Genomic DNA, 25,757 nt, shown 5'->3' with positions numbered 1-25,757 from the left:
CCTTGTCATGTTACCATCTAGTATTGAGAAATAATTGTTTTTACTACATAAGCCTTTGATTTACATTCATAATAAATTGGGGCAATCACTAAAACCGTACATTTGTCTCCATAAATAATGTAACAGGAAAAAGTCCAAACTCTCAAAAGAGAATTTCTGCAAAGTTTGAATCACACAAATTATGATATTGTAAACATGAAATATAAATTTCAAGACATAATGCATAAAGATCCTTTAATAAAATATATTGAATCTCCTGTTGATTAAAATAATCTGACAATGACACTGAAAATACATCTGCAACTGCAGACAAATAACATGCAAGTTGTTTTGCAGCTCACACACATGCTTACAGTTTACTGAGGCACATCCTGCTAGGTGCCCATTAGTGAAATGTAGCAGGTTTCTCCTGCAGCTACAGCCTCTGCATAGTCTCCAACTGTTTCTGCAACTGTCACCTGCTGTTACAAAATGGAACGTCACCTTTCACACCGACTCCTATCCAACCTACCAACCCCAAACGGTCTGCCTTTTCTTAACCTTAAAAGCCAGAGCACAGTAACTACATATGTTTCGCAGTAGGGGAGCTAGAAAAGACATATAGCCTAACTTTGACGGATGACACATTCCAAAGTTCAGTGTTACCTTAAGATCAGGTTTTACTCTTGGCTCTAAAATCCTTATTGGGCCAAAGCAATGCCATATGTTTCTGTGTGTGTGTGTGTGTGTGTGTGTGTCTGTCATCTGATAATGACCAAGTCCTTACTGTAGCAGGCTATAAAACCTTCATGCTGTATCCTGCTCCAGGCTTCCTGTAACTAGTAAACATGTACACACACATTCTCATAAAGCTCGCTACACACTGAACTGACAGAAATATGACAAAGTACAAAATTTAGCCAACACATTGCCTTCCACAGAACACAGAAATTGGTAAAATTACTGAAAACAGCCATGTGGCGACCCCAGGCTTTAGTAACAAACTTACAGTATAAACAACACACGCACAAACGCACAGTCTATCTATCCTGCTAGCTTGTGTAACCAACTCATCACACCCCCATCATCAACATCACCCGAACCCCATTACATCAGCTTACTTTCTGAACAGAGGGGCTGCTGGGAAAAAAAGGGAGGTCATCTGTTATTGCTTCTACGAGCTACGTGTGTGTGTGTGTGTGTGTGTGTGTGTGTGTGTGTGTGTGTGTGTGTGTGTGTGTGTGTGTGTGTGTGTGTGTGTGTGTGTGTGTGTACAGTTTGGCATGCGTTTGTAGTCTTGTGTTTATGTTGTGTTGTGTTTATGTTGAGGTTTCAGGGGAAAGAAGTAGAGGCTTGTTAAAGAGGCAACATGAGGTTGAAATGTTCAGAGCACAGTAGATGAGTCTCAGCAGTGGGTTGCAGTGGGGGGTTAAAGATTTTAAACTGCCTAGGCTGCATTAAAAACTGCCCAAAGAAACATAAATCTGAACTCACTTTAATAAAGCCCTCAAGCAAGCCTTGTTCACTTTCATCCTCTCCACTCTCAGTGTGTGTGTGTGTGTGTGTGTGTGTGTGTGTGTGTGTGTGTGTGTGTGTGTGTGTGTGTGTGTGTGTGTGTGTGTTTCATTCCAGCTCTAATAAGGCCCACCATCAGTTCATCAACCCCCGTCAAGCTGGATCACAGCCACTGGAAGCTTTACTGTATATTTGCATATACCTTTCTATCTTTCCCATCTTTTCCTCCTCTTTCACCCCGTATTTCTCTTTCTTCTCTCTTTTTTATATCTTATTCTCTCTAAGCTCACAAACAAGGCCAGGTTTCAGTGTGTTGGTTTACACGAGTGTCCCGAAGTGTGATATTATGTGATAACTTTGGGGAGGTCATAAATCTATTGGAAAGAAATTTCAGGGTCAAAGTTCTGAAACAAATGACTGTATCTCCCCTGAGCAGCTGACAAGCAGGAATTTGATCATGTATGTGGACTACATGTAAACGTTCAAAAGAAAACACTTAAAAAGGACTGAAACAAGTGTGGGACTTTATTTGCTTATCTATTTTATCAAATGAACTGAGTTTGACTTTGGCGTAACACGAGTGCATAACTCGTTAAATTAGTCAGATAGGACAAGAAAGTTGGAAAGGTTGAACAAACAATATCAGCAACTACCACAGCTGAGTGTAATAGCTTGTCAATTAGGTAAACTTGCAACCAATCAAGTTTACATTCAGTGTTTCTCTCCAAAAAGAATTGTGTCTAACAAACCTGCATATTTATTTATATTTCTTTCTTCGCTCGCTTGCATGTGCATCCTCATGTTCATACATAATACAAACAAAACAGGGACCTACTTGTAAAAATATTGCTCCATAGTGTCACTAGTTGTCAAAAACTTCACAGTATACCTTAAATTGAGTCATATTTCCAAAGAAAATCACCAAAATGACCCATAAAATGAATAGCTTTAGCTGATTTGATGTAATGACTTTGTTTTTCTGGAAAGAAGTTGTGGTGTTTGTTTCTTTAGAGTCAACATATGCATCTTAATGCAATTCCGACTTCAACATTTAGGGCCCTATTTTAACGATCTGAAATGCAAGTATCAAACGTGAAACGCAAGTAGCTTTGTGGATGGATGTCATCAACACATCCATGATTCATGGAAATGTTGTGTAAAACACAACAAGCCACAAAGAATGCTGCGACTTTTGAGGACTGTACTGTAAAGTGCCTCCTGACCTATCCAAACAAATGAAGTGCATTTTCAGTCATATTTTTCTTTTTCACGCTACATTATGGCCAAGCATGCGCCCCTAAAACATCTGAAAACATCTGAATAACGCGCAACTGACTTTAGACCAGTTTTTTTCTGGTCAGCGGCGGAATTGTTTTCTAAAACTGCAAAATAGCACCAGGGAACTTTTGCGCCGGAACACGCCTCCTCTTTTCGCTGAACCGCCCCCGGGAGCGCAAATACATTCCCTAATTTACCAACGTGCGTCTGTGGAGGGAAAAGTCTGCTGTGCGTCGGGTGCAAAATAGGGTCCTAAGCCATGCAGGCTCTTGTTTTAAACACAGTACCCAAAAGGAAAAACTAGTTTTTTTTAGTATCATATATAGCTACTATTAGAAAACCACCTGCTTTCTGTTTTTCCATTGGCCATAGGGTATCCACCACAGGCAGGCTATCTCTATTTTCAGCCACAGTTTTATGAACCAAAGGTGTAAAGTGTCTTCCAACTATTTGATGTTCAAAGCCTAAACCCTGTACAAACTTCAAATAAACCAGATAGCAGAGAGCCACTGTGGTGGGCGCTACTCTAATGCTGCGTGAGGTGATTAGCACCATGTGAGACCTGAGGGGTAAACAGATCTCCATCAGACAGTGGTAACTACGACCCTTTAGATACCTACACCACACTAATGAGCTTGAAAAGCATCTGTATTTTGAGGTCAGCGTGGTTCCCCTCTCTGACTTTAGCTGCTATGAGGGGAAGTTGAAGAAAATACTGATCAGATCAATGCCTAAGGACAAGTCCTACTTACAGTCCTGTGAAAAAATTAGGACACCCATGCTAAAGTTGACTAAAAAGAGGAATACAAAAATCATCTTTTGCAAATTGATCTTATTAAATTGGCCTTTGGAATTAAAATAGCCCCACATCATCACATACCCTTCACCATACCTAGAGATTGGCATGGGGTACTTTCCATAAAATCAACTCTCAATGCAAATCAAACCAGCTATTAGGCTAACTGAAATAAAACCATGCCAATCTCTAGGTATGGTGAAAGGTATGTGATGATGTGGGGCTATTTTAATTCCAAAGGCCAAGGGAACTTTATCAGGATGCATAGTATCCTGGATCCATGAAATAACTGGCCTTTAAAAATAAAAATCTGCCTGCCTCTATGGGAATTTAACATAGGGGTGTACTTACCCCCTATATTATAAGAACATTTTATTTATTTACGATACATTATTCATTCACAAACAAAATTGGTGTCCTTAAAGGTTGGATTTTTCCTCATTTGTTTAATAAAGGCATTAAGATCAATTTCCAAAAGATGATTTTTTTATTCCTCTTTTTAGTCAACTTTAGCACGGGTGTCCTAATTTTTTCACATGACTGTACACTCCTGGATGGAACATGTACCTCCTCACACACTGTAGCTAAATTCATAATATTTGGTCTTTGGCATAACACGTTCTGTTAGCTGTGTGAATTGCAAAATCTATGTGGGATAAGCGGAAAAGTTGCATCAGCTCATGAAAAAAGTAAGAATTGTGGACAAGATGGAACAAGAATGTACACAGCAGTGTGGCAAATCAATGAAAGCAACAAACGTGCTTTTAATGCTTTGGTCAAAAAGTAAAGTAGAAAAATGTTAGAAAATCATTTTAATGTTCATTCTTAAGTTGAGCTTTCCTGCAAAGCTCTTTCTGTGACTCTCCCTCACTTTATATTCTCTACAAAAAGGCACATGCCCACACACACACATTTCCCAAAGTGTGTAAGAAGATCTGTATCTATCTGGGGCAGCGCAAACTAAGGAGAGGAGAAGAATTGCACTGCATAGCATTGAACTTGAAAAGGGTAAAACTCACTTACTCTACAATTTCTTAACAGCAACATCTAGTGGGCTATCAACGCACAAGGATTAAAATATGCTCATCCAGATGCATTTCTGTGCATGTTTGTTAGTATGTGCATACAGCATCCTTTTCTGTGTGTGACAATGTGTATGAATGTCCTACCTCCCAGGACACTGAGCGTTATGGCCTCCGTGTGTTCAGCCAGCAGATCAGCCTTGGCGATGGCAGCCAGGGAGAGATAACTGGACATGTTCCTGCTCAGCTCCCTGTTCCGTCTCTGCAGGAACCGCACCGCTACCGGGACAGCCAGCACCATGACCGAAGGACAACTGTAGTTCTGAGGGGACAAAAGAAGAGAGGAGGTTGAGGACACAGCAATTGTCATACGTTCAGGGAAAGGAAAGAGACACAAGGGCTTGTATTAGGGGCATTGCCAAACACCCTTTAATATTAACAGTTAATTAACAACTATTTGTCTGTTTGATGAAGATCCAGACAAAAAGCAGCGGCTACAAGTACACTTTCCTCAAGCAGTACAATGAGTGCCAGAACGATTATGACGACACATTTAAATTGCTTACATTTACCCTGTGATTCAAGTATAAAGGGAAGTGTGTTGTATTTGAGGATACAAACACATGCAGAAGTTTGTCCCTGTTCTTCACATAAGGAAGAACGAGTGAGGATTTAAAATACACTAGCACCCTCAACAGGACAGATACCATGTCTGCTTGAACAGGCACATGTTTAAAGATGTAGGAAAAGAGACTGAGATTCCGTCACTAGATGGCAGTGCAAACAATGTATCCACAAAGATGTTATTCAGTCCGGACGATCCATGAAATCAATCTATCTATCGATCTACATGACATGACATTCATTGGATTGGCCCTAATTTTAATCTAATCATACAGTACATTTTTACACCAGGTTACTATGAATGTACAGATTTATTTATCTGTCCGGTCTCTCTCTCTTTCATCTTATTAGGGAGAGTCACATTAAGCATCAGCAAGCACAGCCCAGATCAGGATCCCATATAGAAAAAACCCTGTAGATGCCATCATAAGCCAGAAATCTGTGTGCGTGTGTTGCGCACAAGCAGTGAGCTTATGAAAACCTTTCTTTCTGCAGTCTGTTGCTTACTTTTTGATCCCCTCTGTGGGAGTTTCAGCGAAAGGCTAAGAGTGTTTGTGCATCTGTAGATTCAAAATTACAGGAAGACAAAGAGAGGAGAAGAGATCAGAGAAGAGATAAAGATAGTCGGAGGCTAAAAGAATGTAAGAAAGAATAAATGAGACAGGTCAAATAGGTAGAATAAAATAAAGAGGAAAACAGATTGAAAGAGAGAGAAAGAAACAGATTAAGAGAGAGAAGTGCTTTCCTGATAACTGTTAGTCAAGACATTAGAGATTGGAGCTGCTGTCAGAGCTGTCAGAACTTTTAGTCTCACCTCACCCCTGTGTGTGTGTGTGTGTGTGTGTGTGTGTGTGTGTGTGTGTCTCTTTCCTCAAGATTCAGTCTCATTACAATGGTATTAAGCACATTCCCAAAGGAAATGGAAGGAGTCAGGGAGAGAGAGAGAGAGAGATAGAGAGAGACAGAGTCCCTTTGCACCTAATCATTGTTTTTTTCCCTCTGAGATATTGAATAGTTTTACCTTGTCAGGCCTCTGAAAGTTTGTACAGATGAAAAGAATCTAGGTTTTAGAGGAGAAAATCACTCATTGGTTGAACTGATAGACATATTCCACCTGTGACAAGAGGTGAAACACCCACTGCTATAGTGGTGTCTATGTAGGTGGGTTTACTCTGGCTTTTATCAAAACATGATAAGCTTATAAAATATTATACACTGTTATAGATTAAACTATCCAACAGTATATGAAATAGTTATAATTAGCTCTACCTTGACCACCACCACCACCAACAACAACAACAACAACAGTAAAATGCTAACTACACATTAATGCATCACTGCATCTGCAAGATGTGTACTAACCTATATGATAAATCCCCCTGTCCAAAGGTGGGTATAAGCTGTAAACCTGTTTATATGTGCCACTACACCAAATCTTTTTTTTCATACAGACCAAAACACTGAACGGCTGTATCACATTATAGGGATATTTTGTATGATAACACATTTAAAATGCATTGGCCTTTTCTCCCCACATATGTGCAAAGGTGTGTACTGTATGTGCAATTTGTGCTTCAAGTAAACAAATAGAGAAGTACTTATCAACACTACAAAACAATGTCTTGCATGCGTGCGTGCGTGCGTGCGTGCGTGCGTGCGTGCGTGCGTGTACCTGCAGGATACAGCTGGTGATGTCGGAGGCTATCTTGGCATGCGGTGTGTCCTCTGTGTTTTCACCTTGCGGGGTGAGGTTATGTTCAAGACACGACTCCCACAGTCCCACCAGCGCTGTGCTGTGTTGCTCAATGGAGCCTGTCTCCCTTATGGCCGTGGTGATGCGCGTTATGCAAATCTCCACCACTGCCTGGTCATTGTCATTGGTCAAATAGTCCTGTCAGACAGCAGATGGTAAGAGGGAACAAAATTAAGGATACAGTGATAAATGAAGGACAAAAAGATGAATTATAGATAAGAACATGAATAATTAAACTCACATTTGCCCTGTAATATCTTGGATAAATATTATCTATGTGTGTTGGTTTCTGCCTGCTGACCTGTGAGCAGGAGATGGCCTTGATCTGGTCCAGAGCCTGAGACAGACAGGCTTCGATCTCTGTGTCCTCCAGAGAAAACAGATCTCCCGCTCTGGACAGATCCCTCTGCCCCAGCACCTGGCTGAATAGCTGGTGCATTCTGGTCCTGGTTTAGGACTCCTTTCTGACCAGTTTGGGACGGATGCAGCCCAGTTTAAGAACCCTTAATTGTGAATAAAAATATCCCTGACATAATGATCAAGGAAAGCTAACTGTTGAATGCAGTTTTCCTCCTGGTGGGACCATTTAAAGAGTATGCAAAGTCATCTGCATTGTGATCACCAAAGAGTAGAATGTATGCTTCTAAAATGACAAATTTTCAAGCACCATTATTTTCGGCATTCTGGGTCCTGTGAATGCACTCTAATTGTTAAAATGACATAATAGAGAACCTTACTAATATTTCAAGAATGATTAATTGAGTGGATCTTTTTCCTCTTCAGTACAGTCCAGGATTAGGTAAGTTGGACAAGAGTGGAAGAGTTTGGCCCGAAGTTGTTCTGGGTCTGCCTTAGGCCTGTTACCATGGAGACAAGGCATATTCTGGAGAAGGCAGTCTTTCTACAGCAGAGTCCTAAAGGAGAGAAGGGGAAAGAGAGATAGGAAGATAAAATTAACTAAAGAGAGATAATTAAATATTCTGGCAAGAAATAGATTGACAGGGGTTAAAGCAAGAAACTACATGTGAGCCTGAAATGCTGCCCTGGAGGAAATGTCTGAATTCAGGCATGGTGCCTGAGAACTTTAATCCCTGGATTGAGCAGCTGACTCTGAGAAAATGGAGTAGTAAGTAAGTATGAGTGGCTGTATAAGGTTTAATTAGGGATTCCTTAGTTTTTCTGGTCTCAAGAAACAGACTTGGACAACTTGGATAACCAAGAAACAGAAGTGGATGCAAGTCAATATTAAAGAAGTAGGTCAACATTTTTGGAAGTATGCTCATACAGTATATACATGAGAATTGATACCACTCTAATGTCTGTACATTACATATGAAGCTACCACCAGCAGCCAGTTAGCTTAGTTTAGTATACAGACTGTTAACAGGGGGAAACAGCTTGCCTGACTCTATCCAAAGGTAACTTCTCATCTAGCCTAACTCTCAGCAAGAAAGCGAATACCATAGATCCCTAAATGCAGGTGGTGCTTTGCTTTCAAACAGGCTTCATGGGAAAATGAAATTCAACAACAATGTGATGTTATCTTAAAAATATCTGCTCAAGCACTCTTACTACTGTCCTCCTCCATGATTCCTTGGTAATGTGTGACATATCTGCTACAAAATCATACATACTTACCAAAATGTGCGTGTGAAAGTGCAGTGGATCGTTTTACACACACACACACACACACACACACACACACGCACGCACTCACGCATGCATGCACTCTAGGAATGTGTGACTACAGTTTACAGTTCACAGAGGTGTTTGCTTGAACTGTGCAGCCTCAGTGACATTTTCGGTAACCGTCTGTGGGTGAAGTTGTATTGTTTATCCATACATTGTGGTGGGTTCAAATTAAATGTATGACCCATGTCGCCTAAAAGGCTAGAGCAGTATTTATATAGAGAATCTTCTAGTTCAAGTTTTTGTTATATTATTAATATGCTTTTCAGTATTTATTACAATACAATAGTTCATAATAACAGAAGTTCAATGAGAATAAAGAGTCCTTTGCCTTGAAATATTATGAATGGAGTCGCAGTTGTGGGTATTCAAAGGCACTATGTTAACCATTATCACTGTTTCTGTAAACCTCAATTAAACATTAAACACTATGAGGAGCACGGAAAGGGCAGTGGGGAGTTTTACACACACACACACACACACACACACACACACACACACACACACACACACACACACACACACACACACACACACACACACACACACACACACACACACACACACACACACACACACACACACACACACACACACACACACACACACACACACACACACACACACACACACACACACACACACACACACACAATCTATCTAAGCTTGTTTCTAAAACTGTGTTATATCTCTGACAATCTGTCCTCCCACACAAAAACATAAACACATACACTCACACTGCATATTACTGTCTTTACAGAAAGTAAGAAACACACATTCTTTAATGCAGCCTGTTTTTTGCCTCCTTTCAGAGGATGAGCAGCTAAGCGTATGTATCTGTGTCATTGTCTGCTTGCTGCACCAGCTTTTCTCTACAATCAGACGTCATCTCGTCCTCACACCATTTCTCTGAAAGTCACATTGGAGCGATCCCAAGCTAGACCAAAGGAAGGCACGAAGCAGAGCACTTAGGAGACCGCTGTCTCCCCTGCCAAGCCGGTGATGGCCATGGAAACACGCCTATTGCCAGGATACCACATCAGGAATTCTTATTGGTCCGAGCCAAGCTTCTGGGACCAAAACAACAAAACAACCATGAACACAGAGCAGAGCAATTTATCTGTCACACACAGATAGTCACACACCTACAGGATTATCCTTTTTGTGTAGATCAACAATCTATTTCTGTGCATGGTTGGAGGTACAGTATGTGTGTTGAGGGGTAGCTGTCTAAGAAAGAAAGGAAGAAAGAAAGCAACAAGATAAGAAGAAGAGGCAGGCGGAGAGAGATGGAGATCAGAGAGATACAAATGAGAAAAGAAAACAACAAAAGAAACACCAGTAGAAGAGGAGGAATGAGATTTGGACACAGACCCAGAGTGAAAGAGAAAGGCAGAGAGCAACAGAGGAGCTGACTGAGACAGAGAACCAGAGAAAGAGAAAGCCAGAGGTGGATAATGTTTCGGTGTCCTGAATTCCTTATGTAACCTGCAGACATCTCATATACTGAGCTTCCATTATTCTACCTGAATGCCTCACCAGAACTCTCTCACACACACACATACACACACCCTCGCACATTTACACATGCCATCTTCTCTCTCTCTCCTCACTAGTAAACTGTTGGGTTTATTTCCTGTATCCATTCCTGCTCCTGCCTGCGTGCATGCAAGTGTGCGTGTGTGTGTGTGTGTGTGTGTGTGTGTGTGTGTGAAAGCAGGAAAAAAATGGGCCTGAGGAATTTTAGTTCTTAAGCAATCAGCCAGTTTCTATTAATCACCCAGCTACGGCTCAGAAAGCTCAGGAATGCAGCCTTTAAACACACACACACACACACACACACACACACACACACACACACACACACACACACACACACACACACACACACACACACACACACACACACACACACACACACACAGTTAAAGACGTGCAGTAGCTTGTTTCCACCTGTATTTAAAATGTTTCCCAATTAACTGAACAGCAGTTGCGGTTTTCATCCTTCTGCAAATACATACATTCTTCCTATGAAACTCGACTGGATGTAAAGCTCTAGCAGGCACCCACATGTTGCAGGGGAGCTGTGAGTGGGCCACTGGGGGAGGGGTGACGGGGCAGTGTTTCCCACAGGTTGAGAATTTACTTGTGGTGTTGGGTGGCGTGGCGCAGGATGTGACGGCGCGGCGTGGGATGGCTGGTTTCAGTAATAAACAAGTAAAACAAAGGTTTATTAACTATTTATTGAAAACAGAAACAACAACATTAACAGATCATTTCGAAAGAAATAACTAAAACTAGAAGATACGGATGAAGTGTAGCTTATGATGTGCTTTGTCAATTAAATCTGGTTGGTTTGTCATAAATTTTATGGTTCAGTAGATAAAATACCTGATTACCCTGAGCCCAAATGTTAGGCTAAATGTATTAACAACTTAACCTTAAAACCATAGCCTATATGATTAATACAGAAAGTAACATGTTACTCTAAAACCCAACACTGTGCGCACGGCATGTCTCCTCCTAACTCCTGTTAAATCATATTACACTAAGGCTATCCAAAGTTAATTATTGTTAATTTTGTTTGTTATAGATCATTGTTTATTTTTTACAGTGTTAGGATCCTAATGAACATGCTGTTTTGTACTATAACGTTACTGTAACGGTATGGTACAAAACAGTTGAATTTATGATAAGTTTGGTTCAGTCAGTCAGACACTTTTTCTACTTTGCTTTTGTTAATAATTTAAGTTGAGGGGATGTTGGAGCTGTTTTAGTTTTTTTATGTCAGCCCAGAAAGCTGAAAATATACTGCGCTGATCAATTAGCAGAGAAGGTGCTGTCCGTGAAAGAGCGGGGCATATTTCAATGTACAACGCTGAATAATTGTATATGGTTTTAATCAAATAAGGTTAGCTTATTTCTATGTTGAGCAGCATGTTCATGAAGCTGATAGTGCACGTAATAAAATGATATACGATTGATGCAAATCAACAGGAATCCTTGCTTTTTCTTCTCTATTATGTTTACGTTTTATGTGGGTAGGGCCCCATATTAGTTACTGTAACAGGCCCCCAGATGCTTAAGACTGCCGCTGCAGTTACACGTGTCCTATTGCACTCATTAAGATCTCATCTGAACAGATATCTATCATTCAAAAACTCTGGATTGTAGTTTAAAACTTTTACAGCCAACTTAATAAAATGTTGTTGGGCTTGAGTCTATAATTACAGTTTATGGGTACGGGCACGGAGACAAAGAACGGGAACAGGCTCGGTTGGCTCCGGTTAGCTCCAGTTAGCTCCAGTTAACTTCATTATAAAGATTATTATAAAGACCTCTAGCGGATGACACTGCCAGGGCGAGGGTGAATAACCAGACTGATAGAGGTTGTTCTGGCCGCTTTCACAGCAGTGTGGCCGCGGTGTTTTTACTGTTTATCAGTACAGCTAATCCCACAGGAAGCCACAACACTACAAGCAGCGTGCTACTACAAGTGGTGGGCGGATCGATCCAAATATCGATAATATCGATACCAACGTTGGTATTGATATTGATCAGTACCAGTGTAATGAGATCGATACTTTAGTTTCAGTTTCTCTCCAGTAGGCACTTCTGCGGTTTCATCAAAGAGGTGACCTGGTTTCCTGTGTAAGTGCCGCTCCTGTCACAGCTCCTCCTCCCCCCTCTTGTGATTTGATGTTGTACTGTCATGTGACTCAGCGGCGCCGGGCAAACAAGCAAGCAAGTAGCCAGGCCCGGCGGCGCCCAGCAGCACACACACACAAGCAGGACAGAGACAGAGCAGAAGAATGGCAGAGAGGAAGAGCAGCGCAGTGTGGCTATATTTTCAGGCCAAAAATGACGCCAAGCTGTATAAGTTGTAAAAAGGCTGTAAGATAGAGTGGTAACACAAGCATATGAAAATTCTGTCCTGGGTTTTAACAAAGATAAAATCACAAAAAAAACTTAAAAGGTCATGAAAATTCATTCAAATATGGCAATTTGATGATGCATCCACCTTAATTATTAAAAAATATCGGTATTGTATCGGTATCGGCAATACTGGCCCTGTATTTACTTGGTATCAAATCAATACCAAATATTGCAGTATCGCACACCACTAGCTACTACCAGCCTCTGAGCCTGAAGTGAATCGTTGGCGCTGTCACGCACACGTGACTTCAGGGGGGAGGGGCTGGAGACTGCTGGTGGATTATAAATATACATCGTAGATTGGACAAAAAATGTGGCGGGTCTCAATCTACCTATGTATGGGAAACACTGCAGGAGGTAAGCGTGCGGGGGGTGAGAGGGTTGAGGGCTATGTGAGGACAGTGTGGCCTCTCTCTTTCCGCCACCACTGCCACTAGTGTCTTCACTCAGCACTCTGGGAGAGTGAGAGAGAAAACACTGGCTCTTTTGTACGACCTTTAAGACAGACTTCCCTCCCCCGTCTCTCTCTCTCTCTCTCTCTCTCTCTCTCTCTCTCTCTCTCTCTCTCTCTCTCTCACAAATACTTTAGAAAGGAGCTGAGTGAAAGTGAGAGACAGAATACAAAAAGCCCTGAATTCCTGTTTTCTCGACCTTACTGGCTGCTTAATATCTGACTGAGTATTTCTTTCAGTCTTTATTTTTGCACATAATTATGTGGATTTGAGAGTGTGTGTGTGTGTGTGTGTGTGTGTGTGTGTGTGTGGGGGGGGGAACCCTGCTGGAAAGCTGCTATTCAAAGAAACATTTGAAGTTCCTGATCTCACACTATTAAGACCATTCTGCAGTCAGGAAAAATTTGACAAGACATCCTCTAGAGTTTCACTGAGTATGTTTGCTCTTATTGGGGCTACGTTAGCTTACTTACGGTGTAAGTGTTTGGTGCTGTATGTGTTTTGCCATTTTGTGACAGTAACTATACTCTAAAGATGGCATATTAATGTGTTATAGCATTAACTTTTTTGTTCATTTTTATAATATGCAAACAAGAGAGTGTTGGGAAAGTTGGAGGGGTATCCTGAGAAATGAGGCCTACTAAATTAAGTTTGAGCCGGTGTTTTCAGTAAAACGTCCTTATGACTTGCTTCTTCATTAAAAGTACACATAAATAAAAAAGTGCACACACAAATAACTTGCTTCTTAAATAGCCACAGTGAGACATAAGCATGTACAAGTTAATTTGATTTTATGATTATTTCATTATCAATTAATCTGCCAATTATTTTCTCAATTAATCCATTAATTACTTGATTATCAAAATAGTCGCAAGGTTATATTTCTGTCAAACGACTCATCGTTAATTAGCACTAATCTGATCAACTATCTAGTGGTTTGAGTGTATCCGTACCATACCTGGACTCCTTGAAAAACCTGTTAAGCATCCCAGTCCACTACCATGTCCCAAAATTAGTATCTGTCTTCTGACAACAACTAAAAACTATTCATATTTTATGCCAAAAGGTCTCAATGCATCCAATTGTCGAAATACGCTATACTGTATCTCCTGTCATATCTTCCAGTCGCACCTGAGCAGAAATCCATTGTCCATACTAATGGTATGATTAAGGCTGGTTGCATTGGCAGATAGTCCCTATAATTGGGCCAATCAGTTATGTAACTGATGAATTTTATGAATAAGTCACAAAGAAGAGATTCTCTGAGGACTTAGGTATTAGGTCCACACTGCCGCAGAGAACTCAGTCAAAACTTCTTGAAACAATCTAACTTTCTCTCTGGAGAGTGCTCACTGTGGACCTGATAAGAGAAAGCAATTTCACTAATCGATTCAACGTTCCAGATCTATTTGACTAAGTAGTGCTATTACTGAAACACTGGTATGAGAATGAGACATAATCTATAGAGGCTTTCTTTATAAACAATCAGCTTAAACCCAGATTGGTCACACAAAATTATATTTTGGGGACTCCCACAGTGCTGGATACCAAGATGAAGCTAATTTGAGTGGAAAGAAAATATCCTTACAAAAAGAAGGTCCTTGATTTAAATTTGTGTGTGTGTGTGTGTGTGTGTGTGTGTGTGTGTGTCTAACTGTGTCAAATGGCATTGAATCAAATCTAAAGCGTGGTGGGGGGGTTCCTCTTTGCTCTCAAGTTTGGCTCTGCTGCGCTATGAGACTCACAACCGCTGAGAGGATTTCCATAGCAGAGAGGAGAAGTGCTGGTTGGAATAGTGCATTACCGCCACACTCAGCCAACTAACATACACACACATTTTCTAAACCATTCATTATGCATTACTCCCTGCTGCCTTCTGCAGCCCAAACTCAGAGGCTCGCCCTGAGAGCTGAACGGAAGCATGTTCTAGGTTTCAGCACATACGGGTCTTCCAGGAGTGCAGGCTTTAAGTAATAAATTCAGTGCATTAAATATTAGGACCTCATTGTTAATAGTGAGCTGCTTTCAAATATCCTCAATACTGTAAATGTTTAATAGGTTTCTAAGTTTAGTCATCTTTTCATAAATTGCATCCTCCACATTATTTAGATTTCCTGCTTCCAGAGTGAGTATGTGGATTGAATAGGTGATTCAGCCTACGGTGCATTACAGCTTTTACTTGCTAGGTGCATATGGAAAACATTGTCCTCCTAATACATCAAGTTTCTATAAATATAACCATATTTTCCTCTTTAGCTGAAAATCACCTAATCAGCACAAGGAAATGCAAAGATGCCAAAAGATGACAAAGTCACGTGATGGATCACATGTAGCCTAAGACTTGCTATCCGGTGTAAATTACATGAATTCTATATATGCTCTAAATGACAGAATATAAGACAATGATATTTGATTTGGTCTTTGCAGTCAGGTTGGAAGCAAGTGAACGGATATGGGCTAGAGTGTGCGTCCAAGTATCTGTCCTGCCTTGTAATAAATTGGCAGTGTCCACCATGAATGAAAACATGAATGAATGCATTGCAGGCTGCTATTTGAATGAAGTAGTACACAACAGTTTGTATTCAGTAAATGGATTTCACAATGTAGGTGAAAAGAGAACTTAATAGAATTAATGCATGGAATAAAACAGGACATTGTCCTTTCTTCCTGGGACATCAACATCTGTCAGTGACCTTGAGGAGTCCCCCCCTTCCCCCCTCTCTCCCATACACAGGCGGAGCAACTGTAGATTTCGACCTGGACAAAGCATTATAGAGAAGCAGCTAAATGTGAGTAATGCCACTGAACTTGCCTTTCAAGCTCTCACAACAGATTCCTCTGTATTTACACAGAAACACGAGAGAGTGACAGAGACAGAGAGAGAGAGAGAGAGAGAGAGAGAGAGAGAGAGAGAGAGAGAGAGAGAGAGAGAGAGAGAGAGAGAGAGCGCACATGAAAGTAAAGCAGGTGTAAAATAACTACTCTAGGATACCAACATGTTTGCAGCGAAATCTAAAACTATTCACTATAGTGCCATGTATATCTGTACCGCACGGTTTATCGTATTTCCCTTAGGGCAATATGCTATGTGTAGTAGGCTATAGCATAGCAAGTATTTAACTCAAAATTGCATTCAGTGTCTATGGCCAACAACCCACCAACAACCCACGAAAACATCTCTTCAATCCACCTGCCTGCTCCCTTGTGTATTATAGGCTATTTAGGAAGTAAATGTAGCCTTTTTGACGTACGATGATTAGGAGAGACTGTGGCACATCTGTGCTTTAAAGCCCGTTTTCACCTCATCCAGTCAACTTTCCCGACATCAAGGAATGTGGGTGGCATTCATGCCTTCAGCTCGGCAAAGCGTCTCTGACTCTAATGACAGAATGGCATGCAACAGGGAAAAAACAAAAACCTGATTCAATTCCTAACACCTACAGTTAGGCTATACCGTCGGACAGCTTACCTGCTCCGTGCAGGAAGAGGACGCATGGACACTCATGCAGAGCTTCGTTCGGTACCTGAAAACATTGGCCCGAAGCGGCACATAGCAACACAAATTACTCCAGCACAGATCCAAGTTCCCCCACAGAGCAAGCCTTGCATTTATCGCCGGCCACCATTGGAAAGCGCGCCATCGTGCGGCCGACGAGAGCGCGCGTTGCAACAGGTGGATGGAGGGCGGGGCAGGTTGGGATGCTGCCTTAAAGTGCCCTCGGGAAATATAGTACAATGACATTTGGTGCCCTTTAAAATAGCTCATACTGGATTTTCCTTAGCTGGTTCAACACCAAGCCTAATTCATCAGCCGTCACTGCAAATTAGATTTCGAGCTTTTAGTTGTAAGGCTTTTATTAAATAAATTAAAAGACACGCATTTTATCTCGAACAAGTTAATCAAGTTAAATGAAATTATTCACACGTGTTTAGTTTCTGTAACTATCCTGTGGCAGCAGTTGTATGTTAACTGACTGAAAAGGTTTTGTTACAGGCTCAATTTTGCTTTTGTTTTTTTTGCCAACTAATATGCTAGCCTACTTCTTCCTCCAGATTAATATCTCAAAAACTAAAGACATGGTTATTGATTTTCGGAAATCACTCCCTCAAGCACGATAAGTCACCACCATAACGGTTCAAATAGTGGAGTGTGTTGAAACCTATACATATCTCGGAACGATTATTGTCAGCAAACAGATTTTTGAGGCAAACTGTGACAATGTTTATAAAAAGGTAAACCAGCGATTGTTTTGTCTGAGAAAACTTTCCTCCCACATTGATAGAACCTTGATGACTCTAGCCTATTTTATCATGCTTTTATTGAATCCGTTTTGTCTTTCTGCCTTGTTTTGTGGTTTGGGAACTTGTCTCTTAAAAATAGAAATCGTCTGAATCAAATTGTGAAGTGGTCCAGTAAGCTGATTGGAAAGTCACTGCTCAACCCAGAATCGCTGTAGGCCTATTCTAAACAGTTACAGAGGATAGCTGGAACTATTTTGAAAGACCATTTCCACCCGTTATATGGGGATTTTCAGATTTACCGTCGGAACGCAGGTATAAAGTAGGCCTAACGGCCTGTAAAACTAAGCGATACAGAACAGCTTTGTCCCAGCGGCTATACCCTACGTATATATATATACAGATCTGCTGCATTTTGTTTATTTTTATCATAATTATTATATTGCAGAACCATTGACTTAGTGTATTTTATGAACAATGATGTCTCCTTTGTTACATTTATGTCCTAAAGTCTGCTGCCGATTGTGTGTATGTATGCATGTGTATGTGTGTATACGCTGACCTACCCAACTTCCCACTGTAAGCCAAATCTACCTTCGGGTATTAATAAAGTTACCTTGACCTTGACCTACTTGAAATTATAATCTAATCATGTAGTGCCTTAATGATTCTTCTGGCAGCAACTATGCATATGTGTTGCAGAGGAAAAGATAAAGGCCATATTACAAACATAGGCTTCATAATTTTAAATTAATAATACAATAATCTAATGGAGGAATGTTCATTAAAAAAGAGATACCATTTTTCACCAGTTTAGGGTGTAACCTAGTAAAAGTGTGAATTCATTTTATTTGTTTATTTACCTATATATATATATATATATATATATATATATATATATATATATATATCGGAGGTGAAGATGGAAAATATGTCCATTTCCTTCAAAATAAAAGCCCAATATTTGTCTTTAAGGGACTACTTAAAAATCAAAAGTTATGTATTGTTTTTTTTCCACCCGCACAGGGCCACTGCAATAAGGATGTATTCTACCTTTTAAATCTCTATTTTATATTATAGCTGTGGAAAAACTGTCCATGGTGCTACTGCATGGAATCACATCATATTTGTACAGTAATGTACCTAGGCTAGCCTATGTGTAAATAAGACATTAAATAATAAAATAATAAAAAATTATTAATTAAAAACAAATGACAAGATATGTTCCTTATTATCCATTGCTCATCAGTAATAACTGTCTGTAAGGATATTATTTTGAAAATTCTCACAGGATGTTGAATTGTGATGTCGTCACTTTAGGACTGGGGACCACCAGCGATGGATAAGCTAGGAGGTAATCTATAATGTTCGTCAAAGGCCATACGCATCGCTTACAGAAACGTGTGAGGATGTGGGAAAAGTTTACGAAGACCCATAAACAGTCTGCACTATTTACCGAGTCCATTTGGTCAGGTGAGCGGTTACCGAGGCTAATATTAGCCATCTTTGTTTGTTAGCATCTCGTCCCCAAGTCTATGCAAATTAGCCTCAACAATGACAGTGTCTAGAGCTGATGCAAATTAAGCTGCCCTAATGCCCTAATTAAGCAACATCACAAATATGGATTGATGTCGTGAAATATAGGCGTAAATATTATTTTGGGATTAACTTTAAAGCAGTTGCAACACTTCTCACTTCAGTGCTTGACACCGATTTCATTGCTGTTTGATTTTTCTCTTGCAGCCTCGTCAAATGACAGAACAAGTTCTCACTTATGTATTTTATGAGGTAGGTAGGTGTGCCAGACCTGCTTTTATTAGGTGTGGGTTTTTTTGCCAGAATAAATACACATCTACTCACAATTTCGAAGCAGCGCTAGCCGCAGGAGGACAGATCCTGCAGCTGAGGAGCAGGTAGCCCGGCGGACAGAACCGGCATCTCGCCATGGCCACCGCGCGCTTCCCCGGGAAGAGTGTGGACGTGGCTGCCGCCAACTGGACACCTCCAGCGCTGGGCCGGCCAGTGTGTGTCAACGGGACGCCTTGGATCCTTTACCTGCTGGAGGAGTGTGTGGATAATGTGTGGGAGTACTGCAGCGTGGTGATAGGACTCATATCCATGTTCTGTTTTCTGCTGTCCACTCTGCCGTAAGTAGCGTAAAGACTGATGTTTACCATTCCAAGTGTTACCTTTTGAGGTGAAACTCAGTAAACTGGCTAAAAGTGTCTGTGATTTGTGGTTATGCAATTCATTCTATCTATCGATCTATCTACACATCTATCCATCCATCTATCTATCTAGGCAGGTCTATGAGGCGTATCGGAACGGTAAAGTGGAGGAGGCCATGTCTTTTGGCTTTCTTTTCTTCCTCTTCAGTGGAGACTTGACCAGCTTTGCAGGCTGCTACCTCACCAGCCAGCTGCCTATTCAGGTAAACACACATACTCACTCATCCTCAGTGTGTGTCTGTACTGTGTGTGTCTGTACTGTGAACTACATCTTAGTGTTCTTAGTCCCTTGAAGATTTCAGTTGTAGTCCTATTTAATTTTCTTTCTTCTCCCTGAAGTTGGTGAGTTATTACATTTCAGACATGCTCAGGCCTTTTTTTTGCTGCAGGCTTTTGGACATATCTGTGTTTGTACTGCTAACGATGTGTTTGAAACAGTCAATGTAAGTTATTAAAAAAAAAAACTAAAAGCCATGTAGTGCTATAACTTTTACCAATTTGTCAACATCTTTAGATAGAAGAACATTTCAAAGGCACACAAGATTCCTTAGGTTTTGAATTTTGAAGACTCTTGACCTGAATTGTTTAGAGACTCATTGTACCTACTTTTTTCCTATCCTTCACAGCCCTGTCTCTATAGTGGGAACCACTTTAACAGTATGAAGTCATCTATGCGTCATAACCAACAAATGTTATGATGCAAAAATCAATTTTTTAAATTTAATTTCTTTTTTCCATGTTCCTCTCTCAGGTAGTCACCGTGGTGTTCTACATCTTCACAGACCTGATCCTCATCTCACAGTTTCTCTACTATAAGATCAAAAACAACTCCAGCAGAAGTAAGCTCTGATATTGTCTCTGCTCTTGATTTCCAATGGAGCTGGCATGTGATGCCTGTGTGAGTCATTCAACCATATCATGACCCTCTAGATTCATGAAAAGCATAACTGAGGAAGGAAGTATTTCCTGCTGTTGACTCAATACATGTTTAATTTGAACTCTATGATAGCCTGCTGACTTCAGAGATGACAGGGACAGTTCCAGTTGTTATGTACTTATGGGTAGTTACCAAAGAAGCCAAAAGTGCATGACTGCCTAATGACTCATGCTGAAACTTATCCAAGACTACACACAGCTCTGCATATATATGTATGTTAGTTTATGCAGTCTTTGTTACTGGCCTTCTTATAATTTCACTGATTTAAAAGAAAATGATGCATGTCTGTTGCACTTTTCTAGTGTAAAACAATAGGTGAAGAGACTAAAGGAGTGTTAAGTGATTGTCATCTTATGTTGGGGAGGTATTAATTGCCTGTGCGTGTCTTCACTATAGTTTTTTCTTTCTTCTAGAAAGCCCTGTGTTAAAGTGGCTGTGCTTCATGTGGTGTGGCGCTGCTACCTTAGTTCTCCTGGCTTTACCCAAACTCATCATTGACAACAGTTCAACTTTAGACACCCAGGTAGGTAGATTGTGTGCAGTGTACTGTATATATTTGCATCCATGTGTCAACATGTGCAGTGTTCATAAATCAAATTTGGGTTGTTTTCTTCCCCAGTATTTTGAGGTTTATTGGACACACATTAATTCACTTTTGACTGGAGATTGTAATTGTACTGTTTCTTGTGTACTGTTTCACCCTTTCACCCCTCTCTCTCTCTCTGTCTTCATTATGCCAGAGTCCAACTACCTCTAAATCAGTGGAAATCACTGGCTATATATGTGGATACCTGGCATCCATCTTCTACCTCTGCTCCCGTTTTCCCCAGCTTTATAAAAATGTAAGTGGCAATTTCTTGGTGTGATTCAGTTGAGATTTGGAGTTTGTTTGGTTTGCGTCATGTGAGCAATGCCATCCTGATGGGACAGCTTTCTCAGGGTCTCATCCCAGGGGATCCATCAGAAAACTGTACTTATTATATGTCAGTTAATCATTAACAGGGACTGTTAGTGTGTTTGAAAAAGGAGGTGGGATTTATGTGTTTGTGTGTCAAAATAAGAAACAGACGTCAAAGACAATGGTGCTATTGTGCTGGAGAAACATCCTGGCGCGACTGCAGCTATTAATCACTGAATGGGATCGTCTCAGTATGCTGCTAGTGCCAGAGAAACTTCTGGGCACACACACAAACACACACTTTCCCTGACTATTGTAAATCGTTTAAGTCGGATTTTCCCTGTGGAAATTCCTGCCTGCTCAAACGTGTTTGTTTTTTCAGCAGAAAGCCCAAAACATGTTCACCATATTATTCCTATTGGCAAGTTACTCACCCAGTTTGGTGAAACAAAATAAAAACTATTATTTACTATTAAATAATAATAATTACTATTATTGATGATAACCTTCAGTATTACTCTGGCAAACACTTGCTGGTTGCATAGTATTGTTTGGGTCCAGTCCATGTAGTTTTTACAGGGCACTCATATTTCAGTATTTCACACTTTTGGGGACAGATTGAACTCTGTAGCTAAACCAGAGTATAAAACTCCATTATTCAGTCAAGGTTAAAATGTTTCTTTTGTTTCACAATATTGGATGTATGTTCTCAGAAGTGATGATTGTATTTCAGCTACACTGACAGAACAACCATCCTTCCTGCTGTTTGTGCTGAATGACCCTATTGTTATGTACTGCATTTAGAATAAACTAACAACCTGTGTAATCTGTTCTTTTCGATGTCCAGTGTCACGCCATAGACAATACAGTACATCGTAGAATGAATTCATAGTTGGTTATCATCCCTTTAGGGGATTTGTTGATAGCAATAAAAAGATCAAATAACACCATTCTTTAATCTTGTTACAGTTGTCTGTAATATGTTTAAGTATACAGAAAGCAAATTAGTTGTTGTGAGTGAAACCAAAACCTTGCTTTTGGTAAAATTATAGTACCATACCTTTTCCTCTGACTGGGTTTTCACATGAGCACGCTAGGAGATGAAGCTTCAGTAATAACACAGTGCTAAAGTAAAGAAGAAGTGATGCCCATTGAAAATATGAATTATACCTACAAGTCCAGTGCAGGTCCTGCTGTTTGCTCTATTAACGAAATACTGTGAACTCTATTCATTCTAGTTCCAGCGTCAGTCTACAGAGGGCACCTCTTACCTGTTGTTTGCCCTGGCCATGATGGGCAATGGAACATATGGGTTGAGCGTCATCGTGGTCCTGCCTGCACTGAAGGGCTCCAAACAGACCTTCATCATCAAACATCTGGCCTGGCTCATCGGCAGCCTGGGAGTCCTCATACTTGACTTCTTTGTATCCTTTAAATCACAGGTTCAGCCACAAGTTGATTGTACAAAGTCTGTCATATCTTCTAATAATACCTGTATGTAAAAAAAAAAAAAAAACTTCTGTTATTAGGTTTAATTGTCACTAATTCCATAATAAAGTTGAACTCTTTTATGTTTCTGTTTAAGCCTTAACTTAGTCAGGTGACTGCCCAGTTCATTGTGTACAGGAAAAACAACTCTGCTAAAAGCAGCACACTACTCAGTGTCCCAGAGGTGGAGCCTCTACTGTGTGAGGAAATGGAACTGTCACTGTTATAGGACACAGAATGGACACCGAAATGGACCACGCAGTCGAGAATGGACTGCTCAGTCTACGTTTTTTTTTTTTTAAACATTCTGTGGATTCTCTGTGGTAATTTTTTTACTCATAACAACTTTAGAGAACAACGACATTTTAGAAGCATTGTAGAAGGTACCAGCAGCCATGATGTTATACCAGCAGGCAATTCCAGTGCGCCTTGATAGTCTTGATTGATTTTTTTTTTGCTGTTAAAAGGGAAAAAAATGATCAACTCTTGTATGATTTACTGTGGTGATAAGGCAGGAAAAGCTGCAGAACATATCTGGTCAATACATTTTTCTTAACACAGGAATTAATTCTTTAGTGTCCTCTATAGAGGAAATTTGCTTTCACAATCTGTACACAAGCAAACACAAGTCTGTGACAGTGCACCCAGGCTATGTAAGGCAGGAATGGCTAAGGGCACAAAAACATGTCTCTCTGTTTCTCTCTCTAGGTAGGCGAGTTAAGATCAATTACATGTTTTTTTCTGGTTAGAAATACTGTCATTTTTGATACATTTCTCCACTGAGATTTCTTGATTTTGTTTTGGATAACTGTATTTTTATTGGCCATTGGGGACCATACACACCCAGAGGAAGAAGCTTAATGCCAGACGACTCTTTACAAATGCAAGCTTTATGAAAAAAAAATGAAGTGCCTGTTATATTTACACATTTTTGACAGGGTAAATACTGATGTAGAGGATTACTAGGATGCATTGTATGGGGATTTAAGTTTTCTTGCCTGATTTGGTATTTGAGTGCCATTAATTGCAGAGTTTGTGAGCCCAGTAATAGACGTACCAACACAACTGTTTTTATGTGAAGTTCATAGTTTTTTTTTCCTGGTTGTTGATTTGTGTATGGTTAACTGTGGCTAACAGGAAATTGTCACGAGCTAAACATCAGAACACTAGACTCATAGTTTGTATGACATGAAATAGCCAGGATGTGAATGTGATGTGATGTGATGTCCCACCACCTGAATAATGTTCATTTAATTTTGTATAACGGCCTCTTTTCTATTTCAAAGAGATGTTGCATTTCTCTGCTTTACACGTTGTTTGTGCCTTTTTTAAATGAAATTCAGTCTTGATATAAATGCACTGTCTATTAATTTTAGAACTAAATTATTTTTAAATTAAGTTTAATTTCGTAACTATTTACAGTGATTTATTATAGCCACTGTTTTTCATGGAAAATGCAATGAAATGCTTTCTCTTTTTTTACCTTCTCTTATTCCTACAATTTGATCTGTCTCTGTATTGTGAGCAGTATTGACCATTTTAAATAATGGTGGCCTCTTTTGTAAAATCTTCATGACATTCAAAAACATTCATTAAAGAAGACATGACTTGGTCGATAATATATTTTTAGATGGATCTAAGAATATGAACTTTTTATTAATTGGATGTTATTGAAGACTTATTGAAGTAATGAGGCTCAAAATTACAACATTTAAGATGTGCTTCTACTCTACTCTGTCATGTCTGCTTAAAGCAGAGAAGATGCTCTTGTGAAGTCAAATTTAAAACACTTTTTTCTTATTAGTTTCATTACCATTGTTCATATAGCAACAAAAAACAAATAGATGACAACAAACCAGAGGGAAAATATAGAACAAATCGGAACAGAACAAATCTAAAAGTCTTACTGATGACAAGCACTTCAAGTTATTGGACATTCATTTAGATCACTAGCAAAACTAACAGCTCATCAATGTCGTGCCAAATGTTACACAGTATGTGTGGTGCTGCAATCTGTCACCTCTGCATAACTTAGGCGCTGTATTTGCAGAGATCTTCACATTTCTCTACCTAATTATAGTGTGGACATTTTATTTGTCCCAGTGTGCAGGAAAAGCTGGCTTGCACACATTCCATATAAAAATAAAAAAATATAATTAATTTGGTAGCATCCAAACAACAATGTTTTAAAAAATAATAATAATAATGGCATAAGTTTAAGTTTAATCATAGCATTAAACTTAAACTGGTCATTATCATCACAATACCATGAACAACATGACTGGCTGTTTTTTTTCTTTTTCTATTCTTAGCCAGTCAGCTGATGCAATAATGTTTAATTATGTAGATATTGGGGGATTTGTTCTGACTTTGTTTACTGAGAAGGAAATTTATTTGCAAATATATGCAATTAGAGTTTAAAATTTTCACCAATAGATTGCGTTTTTGCTAATTATTTTTGTATTGCACGATTCATACTTTGATCCCTTTTCAATTCCTTTTAAATTAGTCTGATATACTTTTTCAATCTAGCACAATAAAATACATTTTTATTGTATATATTATTACTGAATACTGTAGAACATGTAGTATTTATAAGACTGTAGTTTTTACTTTAATGGTCACACTGTATTGCTATGATGTATTTATTTTCTTTAAATTATAACAATCTTTTTTCAGATAAACTGTACATGGCCAAATATATAGTAATTTGAAGCTCTGTGTCAGGGTATGTTTACTGACAATGTCTTCTGATATTTAGTGTATGTAAAACCACTGTATTTATGATAACTATGTATATTAAGACCTGAATAAACAGCAATATACAGTAAGCCTATATCCTCAGTCAAGATATTTGTCTATTTTTGATGAGTTTTGATGAGAAGGAAAAGAAATAGAGGCACACATTTCTTTAATAACCAGA

General features: G+C 39.6%; 2 protein-coding genes across 9 annotated transcripts in view; one reads left to right on the top strand and one right to left on the bottom strand.

Annotated features, from left to right (window-relative positions):
- veph1 (ventricular zone expressed PH domain-containing 1) overlaps window positions 1-16,656 on the bottom strand; it is an 88,290-nt gene extending 71,634 nt beyond the window's left edge. For all 3 annotated transcript variants that reach the window (XM_028572983.1, XM_028572984.1, XM_028572986.1), the window contains exons 1-4: window positions 16,514-16,656; window positions 7,269-7,881; window positions 6,887-7,105; window positions 4,738-4,912 (exon numbers count right to left, since the gene is read on the bottom strand). In XM_028572983.1, the coding sequence (XP_028428784.1) occupies window positions 4,738-4,912; window positions 6,887-7,105; window positions 7,269-7,406 (532 nt within the window). In that variant the 5' untranslated portion in view covers window positions 7,407-7,881; window positions 16,514-16,656. The remainder of the gene's footprint in view (window positions 1-4,737; window positions 4,913-6,886; window positions 7,106-7,268; window positions 7,882-16,513) is intronic.
- A 1,901-nt stretch (window positions 16,657-18,557) lies between these two features.
- On the top strand, window positions 18,558-25,637 carry slc66a1l (solute carrier family 66 member 1 like). 6 transcript variants are annotated; one of them, XM_028573471.1, is made up of 9 exons: window positions 18,558-18,637; window positions 19,027-19,071; window positions 19,157-19,430; window positions 19,585-19,714; window positions 20,263-20,350; window positions 20,862-20,971; window positions 21,189-21,290; window positions 22,585-22,770; window positions 22,947-25,637. In XM_028573471.1, the coding sequence occupies exons 3-9, from the start codon at window positions 19,228-19,230 to the stop codon at window positions 23,061-23,063; spliced, it is 936 nt and encodes a 311-aa protein (XP_028429272.1). In that variant the 5' UTR covers window positions 18,558-18,637; window positions 19,027-19,071; window positions 19,157-19,227; the 3' UTR covers window positions 23,064-25,637. The 6 variants fall into 6 exon arrangements, with proteins under 6 accessions (XP_028429272.1, XP_028429274.1, XP_028429271.1 ...); XM_028573473.1 differs by having other exon boundaries at window positions 19,154-19,430; XM_028573468.1 differs by having other exon boundaries at window positions 18,597-18,756.
- Window positions 25,638-25,757: the final 120 nt, after the last annotated feature.

Source organism: Perca flavescens, chromosome 3 (genome assembly GCF_004354835.1).
Source record: "Perca flavescens isolate YP-PL-M2 chromosome 3, PFLA_1.0, whole genome shotgun sequence".
NCBI classification, from domain to species: Eukaryota; Metazoa; Chordata; class Actinopteri; order Perciformes; family Percidae; genus Perca; species Perca flavescens.
The sequence above is the reverse complement of the archived record's forward strand: the minus strand, read 5'-3'. Positions and strand labels throughout refer to the sequence as shown.

Excerpts from the sequence above, each read along its gene's own strand:
- slc66a1l (XM_028573471.1), top strand. The coding sequence starts at position 19,228 with ATGGCCACCGCGCGCTTCCCCGGGAAGAGTGTGGACGTGGCTGCCGCC. Across the intron at positions 21,291-22,584 it reads TTCCCCAGCTTTATAAAAAT|TTCCAGCGTCAGTCTACAGA; the intron begins GTAAGTGGCAAT and ends TATTCATTCTAG. Across the intron at positions 22,771-22,946 it reads TCCTCATACTTGACTTCTTT|GTGACTGCCCAGTTCATTGT; the intron begins GTATCCTTTAAA and ends TAACTTAGTCAG.